Here is a 12,158-nt window from a genome sequence, read left to right as displayed (position 1 = left end):
ATTGATGTAACAATTATAAAATTTGGGAAAGAAATTATTGTAGCTACAAATGAGTAAATATTAGCGTATTGTTGTTGTTGGGACCCAGGGTTTTTCCTTTGTGGGAGAAGGAAAATACAGATACAGATGAGGGAAGGAGAAAAAGAATGCTGTGGCGTGAATGAGAATTAGAGGTATCCTTAAGAACCTATTTGTGTGTGATTATGTGTGTATTTATTTACTAGCACTGTCCACTGAATGGTTCTAGAAGCAATGATACCACCAACTGAAAACAATAGTACCCTGTTAGGAATAAACACATCCAGTTCCAAGATGTTGCTTTCTAAATAACATCCCCACTAAAAGAAACCAGGACATTTGGGGGGAATCGCTGATTTCTGGTTTGGAAAAGGGAAAGTACAAAGTAAGCCTGAAGCCTATCTTTGTGATGAAAAGAAGAAAGGTGCTCAAAATCTGATAGGAAAGGTCTGCTTGTGGGAGCTCTTGCTAGTTAAGTTTGGGACAATTATTGTACCGAAATGTATACTGAGAGGAATAGGTTATAACATAATGAATGTTTAAAAGTTCCTTGAGTCCACACTGATTTTTTTAAAGTGGAGAGAGAAAAGATACATTTTATTTACAAAAGTAAGACAGCTAATGAGTATAGAAAAAACAAACAAACAAGAGAAGTAGAAAGTCATCATTTTCACAACCATCATAGCAATAACTGATTCTGGAAAGATGCATCTGTGGCTGCTAATATCATTAAGTGCAAGGCTACTAGGAAACAAGATATTCACAGAATCTCAAAGTATCTCTCCACAGATTATTTATTGATTGCAAAAGGAAAAAATACCTTTATAATGGGGAAATCTGGCAGCTACACCTTTGCCAGTGATCAAGTTTAATAGTATCATAACATCCTGAGCCACCTGATATCAGGCACTATGAAGGACACAGCATCACCTACGGAGCCTTCTTGCCAAATATATTTAACCCAAATCTAATCAAGAGGAAACATCAGACAAATCCAAACCCTCAATTCTGCAGAACAATTGGCTTATACTCCTTGGAAATGTCAATATCCAAGAAGTATAAGGCTAGGGGACTGTTCTGAATTAGAGGAGACAAAACACATATGACCATCAAAAAATCAGCTATAATGATTGGGACAATTTTGGAAATTTCAATATAAGGAGTATGGTAGATGAAAGTATTATGTTGGAAATTTCCTGAGTGTGTGAAATGTCATAAGGTCTACAACTAACTTGAAATGCTTTAGCAAAACAGAACAAAACCATGTATCCTATATAATAAAATGCTAATACGCAAACCAACCGAACAGCGAAACGACTGGTCACTATGACGCACACTGACCACCAGGGGACAGACGCTCAATGCAGGAGCTACCCCCTGGTGGTCAGTGCGCTCCCACAGGGAGAGTGCCACTCAGCCAGAAGCCAGGCTCACAAATGGTGAGCACAGGGGCGCTGGCGGGAGCCTCCCCCACCTCCATGGCAGGGCTAAGGATGTCCGACTAACAGCTTGGGGAGTGGGCCTAAGCTGTCGGACATCACCAAGAGCTCCTGAACTGCAAGAGGGCGAGAGGACGAGAGGGCGCAGGCCAGGCTGAGGGACACAAATCTAATCAAGAGGAAACATTAGACCAGTGGTTCTCAACCTTCCTAATGCTGCGACCCTTTAATACAGTTCCTCATGTTGTGGTGACCCCCAACCATAAAATTATTTTCGTTGCTACTTCATAACTGTAATTTTGCTACTGTTATGAATCGTAATGTAAATATCTGATATGCAGGATGTATTTTCATTGTTACAAATTGAACATAATTAAAGCATAGTGATTAATCACAAAAACAATATGTAATTATGTATGTGTTTTCCGATGGTCAGGCAACCCCTGTGAAAAGGTCGTTCAACCCCCATAGGGGTTGCGACCCACAGGTTTAGAACCGCTGCATTAGACAAATCCAAACCCTCAATTCTGCAGAACAATTGGCTTATACAAATTTCGTGCACTGGGCCTCTAGTGTGTGTGTATATATATATATATATATACATATATATATATATATATATATGAGAGATAAAGCAAAGTTGACAAATTATTATCAATCAGTGACTCTACATGAATGGTTTCATAACTTTTCTGTGTATTTGAATTAAAAAAGAAAAGTTAGGGAAGGGTGGGAACCCTGAGGTAATAGGATACTTTTATATGTGTGTTGGCCCCATAACTCTGTACTCCATATTCTCCAGGTGGGGCCTGGACCTAATGAGGTACATGTAAATTAACAGGTGCACCAGTGCCTCGGGGAGGCTGGGGAAGTGCAGGCTGCGAGAACCCCAGCACAGGTCTTTGGAATGTGGCGCCTGACGGAACACTGTCCCTTCCTTACTGTGGCCTTCAGGGCCTCACTATGTGCCCCTGTCACTCTCAGTTCCTACCTCTCTGCCTCATCCTCACTTTCCTGTCCGTATTTCTCATGTCCATCAAGGTCCTTCCTCCTTGGCCTCTGTGTTCTCTGTGCCCTTTGCTCCGGAAGCTCAGCCTCCAGGCCCTCCTGTTTCTGCAGCATTCAGATCTTGTGGGTCTTGGCCCAGGGCCCCCTCCATGAGTGTCCTTCCCTGACACCAGCTCTATAGCGGCCCACCATTCCCCGCATGTGCTCGCAGAGCACCCTGTTTAAAATTGTTTTTTCGGGCACTCACCCCACGGCACAAGTTAGAAATGATCATATTTACGCATTTATTTATTGGTGTTTTATCTGTCCTCCCGGGAGGGAGCCTTGTCTCTCTTGGTCACTGCTGTAACCCAGTGACTCGATCAATACCTAATGTACGCCATAAACACTTACGGACCTAATGGACCGATGGTGCTAAACCACTGCAAAGCCCTGCAGATTAAATGCTGTATTGCTTTCCCCACAATATTTGCATTCAGAGCAATAAAATAAAAATGCGAAATAAGAGAATTTCAGTCCACAGCCTTTCGTATTTCTTTTAAGAGACTGTTTCAAGATACCGGAATCAATTCTTTTGGTTCCTAATGAAACAGAAGCATCTTTGCAAACAATCACAAATCATAGCAAACTGGACCTTCCTGTCCTTGTACCAGGGGATATAACTGCTGCTTTGTTTGCCCCTGGAGCTCCAGTCACCAGCCAGAGGAAAGCATTAAACAATCGGAGGCGGAAAACAAGTCTGCCTTTCCACTTCATTAAATCATATATCTTTTTTACACGTGAGCCACCAGGCTATAAATCATGGAAGACAGAATGAGAGCTAATTAAAGGGTCAGCTGAGCATATCATTTTCAATTCCTGGCACCCAAAAACTGAGATTGCCAATAACTGTGATAAAACCCAGAGCCTTTGCTAACTAATAAAGCAAGGACTTTCAAGCTGCCAGCTTGCTAAGCCATGTTCTCACACGTAAAATAATCTATATAGAATATAATTCTTATATGGTAATGAAATTTTAGTCATTTATCCCAGAGTGCTCTGTTAAAATATGCTTAGATTTTATTTTATTTTATCTTTGGTAAGGATTACAAAGTAAAAAAAAACAACAAAAAACAACAAACAGTGGATTGTATTACATTCCAGGTTGAAGTTCACTCCTGAGATAGGAAATACTATTGTTTTTAATGGTATTTAGATGGCATCTTTCTTCCAAAGTACATCCAGGGGAAGCAGGTTAGAAAGAAATTCCACATGTCAGGAGGGAAAACGAAAATGGAGTTAGATCAAGATGGCCAAGGTCACTAAACAAGTCAGTAACTGTTCTGAGAGCAGAACCTGGAGACAGCTGACTCACCGTGGTTTTCCCTCTTCCAAATACACTGCTTCATTTAGAAGGTATTTTCAGAGTATTCAAGTTTATGTATTTTATATTTGCATTCCCGACAACAAAGAGCTTCCACATTAGTAAAAAAAAAAAACAAAAAAACTGACTATCTTACTTAGACACGATAATAAATATCAAAACTATTTATTTTCCTTCTTTTAAAGATCTTTATACTGATAGTTATAAATGAAAGCTTGAGATCTAACACAAGGAAAAAGCACAGTCAGATATAATACAAGATTATAGTTTTTAAAAAGAAGAAAGATACTTTCTATCATTACTGTAATTTAATAACTTAAAAAATAATGTGCATTTTCAGAGGTTTTGCATTATGATTAGCATTTTACCAATTTTAATACTACTTCAGAATTACAGCTAAAATTTCAAATGTTAAATACACCCACAGTGTATTTATTAAATCTTTAAAAAATATAAATCTCCAATATTTTCTGTTCAAGTCCTAGGGTACAAAAGAATGCTTCTCTCTGTGAATACAGAGGTGAACAAGGTGAGAATTGGTGAGTTATACATATCAAGTTTCCAAAGCTATGCCTGTTTCTAAAGCCTCTTTCCAACATGACACACATTTCTCTCTGTGTCCAACTATAGGAGGTAAAAAAAGAAAAAGAAAACCCAACCAACCAAACAAAAAAGAGCTTGAGCACTACATACAGCAGTCAAGAGATTTCTTGGATCTTTCCTAATCTTATGTCTTGAACATGAACTACTGGTCACAACACTGACACTTCAGTATATGAAAAACCAGAAAAACTACACAGGAAATCCTGTCTGTATAACAGATTTGTCTTTTTATCCCTCATACCAAAATCTTCATGCACATGGAGCGCCTCACTTGTGATGACATGGAAAGTGTGGTTAATTTCGTTTGCTACTCTTCGTCCTATTATCACTACTATAATACATAGGGCACCATCCCCTCTGCATATCCAAAGAAAATGCTTACTGTATTGCCATTTCCAAAAGAAGATTCCTTAGGAAAAGGAAAGCACAGGGATATAAAGCTATTTATAGATAGATATATAAATATCTAGATGGCTAAATCTACAACAAAAAATAGCGAATGAGAACACTGGAAGCTTCACGCTATCTCTGATCTGCCCTATTTGAGCACTATTCACTCTGCCTAAAAGAGAATCAGTAAATTTTTTTTACACGGGTAGAATGCTAGAATCACAGAAATGAAATTAAGTTACATAAAACTACCTTTAAAATATATTTTTCACTTAGAAAAGAGTATGAACCAATAATAAGTAGACTAAGAGCTAAATATCAGTTATTATTGTAAAAAAAAAATGGCATGTTGCTGTCCCTTTCAAAAGTCAACACTGAAGTCCTTAACCATCTAGAGGAAAAAAACTATCAAAATTTGGCATTCCTATCTGGATTCTTTCGGATAACTCTTCCCCTGAAGAAGATTCATGCCTGAATCTATAAGGCAACTCCTGAGCTGTAGTCAGCTAATGGCCTCTTACTTATACTTTAAAATTCTTTGGAGACATATTAAAGAACAGCTTCAAACACTCTGGTCACTGAACCATCCCATAATTCCTGGGTCTGTTGCTCCCATTAACCTCCCAACACACCTAACCCCATAGACCTTACCAGAGAAAACTGTGTGCAGATGAAGTCCTTCCCATCACCCAAACCAACTCAGAGCTCGCACCCATTAATTTTCATGGAAAATCATTAGTCAATGAAATGGAAAATTTTCCAGCCAATAGGTCACAAAATAAAATGGCCTTTCTTGACCAGTGAATAAATATCCATATGCACCATTACTTTTAAATTGAATATTCAATTTTAGGGTACCATTTGAAATGATGTGAGGTAAAACACAAAAATGGACATCTTGTGACATGTCCCTGTGTAATTCAACTCTTTATCATGTAAATCTTTACCATTCACAGACATTCAAAAATCAAAGTGTTTCAGATGGCTAACTATATCAGTCCGGGTCCCAGCGAGAAAGAAGTCCACCATTCAATTTGGAAATATTAGAAGAGGGTTTATGTTTAAAGGACTATTTACACGCATGTAGTCAGGGTATACAGGAGCCACAAGGATACTCAGGAACCAGGGGTTGGAGCAGAGGGAAGGGCAGTTACTGAACCTGGAAAGGAGAAGAGACCATGGAGGAGGCCACCTTGAGAGGAACAGTGACCAGCAGGGGACACAGCCAGTCTACGGTGCCCTTCTAGGGGGGATTGGGGGATATATACTCTGATCTCACTCTCCTGCCTTCGTCCTATCTCCTGTCAGCATTTTCCATTAACCAAAACCAACTACAAGGCAGAGGCCAAGGAATTCTTTAGATTCAGTCCATGCAGGGCAGCCTTCCAGAGCAGAGAACTGATTGAACAAGGGTGAGAGTGGATCTAGAGGGGCAGACAAAAGACATCCATATGGGCAGAGGAGACCACGCACACTCCCATTCTAAGATTAAATTACAGACATATGTATAAATCCTAGAGAATAAAGGCATTCACACAATGCAGGAATAGATGCAAGTCCCCTAGGACAGCCTGTCTTGTTCCCCAGAGTCCCTAAAAGGAACAGAAGCACTGGCAGTGCAAGGCAACATCTCATTGAGTAAGAGCTGCTCATTCTGGCGACACAAAGTTAAATCCATATTCAGGAAGATTTTGACATAATGTTCTATGAACACTATGCAAAGGAGTTTGGGTTGTCTTTGCACAAAACTGAATCACAGAAGTTCTTTGATCAGAGCAATGCCACGATTACATCTTTGTTCAGAAAGATTTCTATGGTGGCATCGGGGTGTTCAGATTAGAAGAGGAAAAGAATGAAATCTAGGAGATCATTTAGAAAGCCATTACAACAATCCAGGAGAGAGATAAATTCAGTATTGTCATTCTGTGGCTTATACTTTTAAAAACCCCTGGTGCCTAATATTTTGTGATATATAAGGCCAAACACAAAATTTGTTCCTTCCGTTTTGAAGTTTCTATATTCTCTCACTGATTCGTTTTGCTTCTTTACCTCCCAGGACCAATCATTCATTGAGTCCTAGTGAGTCTAACTTCTACCTTTCCTCTTATTTCTGCCAGTGCTTTGATAAAGGCCACATTTATAGCATAGACCAGCATTTCCCAAATTACGTGCAAACTGTTCTGGGGGATTCCATGAAAAACACAAGACTTCTGGACAAATATTTTGAGAAAGTCCTGGGATAAACACATTTGAATCATTTGCTTATATGGCTTATGAAATCCTAGAGAGGGGTTCCTTCTTTCACAAAAAATCTGGTGACATCTCCATACACAGCGGTATAACTCAAAATATAGATAGCAAAATGCTGGCGTGGACAAACTATGGTTGTCCCAGCATTTCTGTAAAACTTCAGTTAGGCGGCTGACGTTTTTGTATTTATTGCCCCCAGGAAAGAGATTACATAGCGCAAAGCAAGGAAAAAGGTAATCAATTCTTGCAGTTTGAGTTTCAAACATTAAGGGAGCTCATGGGCAACAGACTCTGAAGAACATGAGTAAGAGCAAAGCTTCCTACATTTAGACTAGATAAAAGGAAGGGAGAGGGAAATAGTCAAAGGGTAAGTGAGAGAGTTTCAACTTACGTGGGTACCTGAAAAGGGGACCCAGGTCCCAGCCCATTCACCAGCTCTGTGCTGAGCCATGATGGAGGGAGAGGTAACAGAAACTCCAGAAGATTTGGTGGAGCTAAGGGAATCTGTGCCTTCCTGGGAAGATGGAGCCCTGAGAAAAAAACAAGACTGTAAATAAAATGGCTAAAATATAATTTCATATCTATGTTGGGATTTTTCAACCTCAGTACTATTAACATTTTGGTCCCAATAATTCTTTTGTTGTAGAGACTGCCCTGTGCATTGTAGGGTGTTTATCAGCATCCCTGGCTTCTATCTACTAGATGACAGTAACATAATTGCCACCCCCAACTGGGACAACCAAAAATGTTTCTAGATATTGCCAGATGTCCCGGGAGGTAAAATTCCAGTTGAGAACCACTGGTCTGGGAAGATAGAGTCCTGTCTCAAAGAGTTTCTACCAGGTGCAGTATAGGTTGTGAGTACCTAAATGAATCATTCTGGAGGATCCAGAGCATGGACAATGTACTAGAACATGAATAAAGAAAAATAAATGCAATGGCAATGGATGCTAGAGAGGACTGATCATTCCCAAGGACAAAATAGTGTACTCCCCCAGATGCCTCCACATTATAGCTGTGCTGGTTAAGACCAGAGATACTGAAGCATCCTAGGAGGCAAGCTATCTAAGTTCAAATCCCAGATCGAACCATTAAGAGCTTTTTGACTTTGACAAATCACTCAACTTTCTGAGACTCAGTTTCCTTGTCTGCAAGATGAAGTTAAGAGCATATACCATATAGGGTTACTATAGCAATTAAATGTGTTAAAATTTGTGAACTTCCTGCTCTTTACAATAAAGTTTTGAATGAGTGGTGCTTCTTACCATGTTTATAAACATGCCCTGGAATTAAATCCAAGTCAGAGAAGAGTGTGACCCTGGATTGTAACTAAATGTCTACCATCAAATCCAATGAGGCTCACAGTAGAAACTGAAATTCATAGTTGGTCTCTCTGCATCCAGTTTAAATTCTCTGTTTCCACCCTTCAATGTATCTTCATACCACCATTGGTCATCATATTAAACTTCCAAACTAATCAGACAATGGGTTTCCCATTATCCATAGCTATGGTCACAGAGAGATGCTTCAATAATTCAAGGCTGTGTGGAGGACAGTATGGCATGAGGATCCAATGGGTTTCTGTAGGAGACTTTATATAAAAATTCTATGTGCTCCTAAGATATGTTTGAAACTCATTGGCCTACTAGATGAAGATTCCACCAGATGGCAGCCAAGGCCACCCATGAGTAGCCCTTCCCCATCCATCCAGCTGCTCATCAACACAGCCCCATGATCCAGCAGGAGGCAGTCACTGGTACACAGTACATGTGCCATTAACTTCATAGTTTAGCACATGCTGTTTCATTTGCTTGGAATATGTTTCTCTATCCCACAGAGGGGATCTTTTGCTGTGAAACATGCTCAGATTTGCATGTTTGAAAGAAATGCATGACAGGAGGACTTTTGAGACTTTGATACCGGGTCAGGGGCAGGGGGGCTGCTTCATGTGCTGTAGGACTCTTAACCAAGGCCGGGGGTCCCTATGGAAAATGCACAGCTTCTCTAGATGATCACATTCCCCCACCAAGTTCTGCCCCAGCACTGGGGCACTCCAAAGCGCAGACCATTGGAGCAACTAACCTTACAAAATCAACCTCTTTTTCTGTTCTTTCATATTTCCTTGCTTCCCCTTCGCATAAGTCCCTGCTATTCTTTCCTCCCAGGATATAGTCCCCTCAAGGGGCCTTCAGAACACCAAAGCCAACCTCATTTCTAATATATAGGCAACTTCTGCTTTCATCTCTACAATGCAACTCTCCCCTGAGGCACACAGAGCACAGAGGCCTGGCTGCCTGATGCAAAGAGCAAGGAAACACACATCTAGAGTGAAACACCACTGTGTCACAGTGAATCAGCATTCCACCTGTGTGTGCATCTCAGTGGTCACAGCTTCTTTCTTTATACTTTTCTAAAATAAGTTTAGAATAGTTTTTTGGTCAGAAAAATATACTATTAAAAGAAAAGTCCAATTGGTACATATATCTATGTTGCAACACCATCATTCAAGTTAAACTATAACATAGGCAGATGACAAAAAGCAGTGCCTTGCCCAGTAGCTGCCTTCTCCCTTTTGCAATCCTCAACCTGTTCACTTGGTGATGAAAAATACTGCTATTACCTCGGAGGGTCCCCACTCATTGCCTTCATTTGTGCAGTTCAATGCCATAACCCATCAGATCACCTCCTCCTCTGTCCCGTTTGGCAGCCAGTCTCAGGACTGCTGCTGGTTTCCCATCTGTCAAACCCAATCTATCTTCAACACAGAAGCAGGGCCTGGAGAGTGGACTGAGCAAAGACAACGAAGGCACACTGGGTTCACCCTCGATTTGACTGACTTTGAAAGGAGAAGGAGTGCTAATAACATGGAAAAGTCTCTAGCAGGGACTTGCTTCCTGGCTTTGCAAGAGTTTGGCTAGAAGTGGGCTTCCAGCCTGGGAGATAACAACCCCATACAGTCAACAGCTTTTGTCGTTTTCCCAGCTACAAGGATTTCTTTAACCCTAGCAGAGGGAAGCAAGGTAGCATCCATTTTGAACAATTCTGTATAGTATGGCCATATTTCTTGTGATAGCAGATTGTTACAAAGAAGATACCTAATACAAGCTAACCAATTAGATAGAATGGTATATGCCTGCATAGCCTCCTGAGAAATGGAAACCAATGAAATTGCCTCTCCCATTTCCTAGTTGTAACCTAAGGTAAGGCATTTAACCTTGCTTGGTCTATTTCTTCATATGTAGAAAGAACAGTTGAACTAAAGATGTATAAATTTTCTTTTTGCTCTTATATTATGGTTTTTATGATGAAGGTCGGTTGTAGAGTCAGTAAGGCCTGGGTTCAAAATCATGGTGTGTCAGTCACTAGTCTTATAACCAAAAAAAGTTCCTCAGCTTCTTAAGTATCAGTTTCATCATTGCAAAACGGCGATGATAATAGTACCTACCTTGTTATTAAATGGCATAATACATGCTAAGTGTTTGTTTAAAACACAACCACACAGTGAAGCAGCCTATGCCCTCTAGTTACTATTGTTATTGTTGACATTTCTATATGAAACATAATTTATATTTTTTTAAAAGGAAAAACACCAACCAAGGTGAAAAACACCATAACTGTTCAGTCAAATGAACTTTTGAGTAAGATCCAATCATTTGGCTCAACATTAGTGCAAAGAGCTGTGGAGAAGAAGAACAAACAATCAATATTACTCTCCAGACATGAACATGTACAAGATGTTTAATTATGACCCAAGAAAAAAAGGTAACACTATTTGTCTCCAGCTCTATCACAGAACTTAAATAAAAATTTAATAACAAATGTACTCCAAATACAAACAGCATTAGGTAAAATCATAACTCTCTAATGAATGATAAAGTTTATAAGCTACTCAACTTGGAGAACCATGCTGAAGAATTATCTTTTCCATTGTCTTTCTTTGTAAACTTGTCTTGATGGCATATACAATATCAATGTAGCTGGAATATTCCTTCCTTCTTATGTCAACAGCATAATGCTCACTACTGCAACACTATATAAGATTGATTATCTCAGATCCAATTGATTTTCTCACTCCAAAAATGACCCTAACACCCCTAAAGGTGGTAATGTTTTAAAACTCTCAGAATAAACCAGGTTGTCTATTGAGAATACTTTTCTCTACATAAATGGTACACTCCAGCAGCAACTTATTGACACAGATTTACTTATATACGTAGCCTTATCCCAGTTGAGGTCTTTGGTGAATCACACGATCTGACAGGGTACAATGCAATGAATTGAAAAAAGGTAAAAGAATATAAGGCAAGTAAGTGAGAAAAAATAATACCAAAAGAACCAGTGCTGCATAATGTGGTGTGCCATAATGACAGCCTGGAGAGATGGAAAATCTCAGCAGTAGATGAGCTGCAGTTGAAGAAGGAAGTTGGCCCACGGTACTTCAGCCAGAAAAAAATGTCATTCCACCTGTAAAACTGAAAGCAAGTGCCACAGAAATCAACAGGGACAGGAATCAAAGATAAAGTCATCATACAAAGGGCATGTTGCACCTGCCGCTCACATAAAAACTGTATGGATCACATGCATCACATATTTCACATGTAAAGATTGGCACTCTTATTCCATTTTCTGAGCTCGTATGTGCAAAGCAACATGTGCACAAATGACCCTTTCAGATGGTCACACCAGGGAACTGGCAAGAGTTTCCCTATTTGGGGGATCACAGGGACTCTGAAGGAATGTAAGGACTAAGTCATCCATTATCATTTAATTTACAACTTGATATCAGATGCCCTAGAATCCAGAGTATGGTTAGGTGGTCCTAAATATCTCTGGACAAAATAAATCAGTCATCTGTCCCATTCAGTTATGTTGGCACTATCAAGAGTTGTCATGTTGTGTGGCTGGCAGGACTGCTTCAAAGCCAACTGGTTCTTTTGCAAGATGATGAAAGAAAAAGAGAACATGTAAAATATTCTCTACTTAGACAATATTATCTCCACTAACATACTTGCATATGGTAGTGACTGAATGCATACTTTTAGTTGACTGTGCAAAATCAACTTCTTGGAGAAGTTAATGACTATCAG

The 12,158-nt window shown here is 39.7% G+C and overlaps 1 protein-coding gene across 2 annotated transcripts in view; it reads right to left on the bottom strand.

The window, feature by feature from the left end:
* ZNF385B (zinc finger protein 385B) overlaps window positions 1-12,158 on the bottom strand; it is a 375,335-nt gene that overhangs the window by 342,489 nt on the left and 20,688 nt on the right. Inside the window, exon 2 of one of the 2 annotated variants that reach the window (XM_059703939.1) lies at window positions 7,463-7,601. The exons of the other annotated variant lie outside the window; for it this stretch is intronic. Coding sequence (XP_059559922.1) covers window positions 7,463-7,499 — 37 coding nt within the window. The 5' untranslated portion in view covers window positions 7,500-7,601. The remainder of the gene's footprint in view (window positions 1-7,462; window positions 7,602-12,158) is intronic. 2 annotated transcript variants of the gene reach the window in all.

This window comes from Myotis daubentonii, chromosome 7, assembly GCF_963259705.1.
Source record: "Myotis daubentonii chromosome 7, mMyoDau2.1, whole genome shotgun sequence".
NCBI lineage: Eukaryota > Metazoa > Chordata > Mammalia > Chiroptera > Vespertilionidae > Myotis > Myotis daubentonii.
This window is presented reverse-complemented; position numbering and strand designations above follow the sequence as displayed.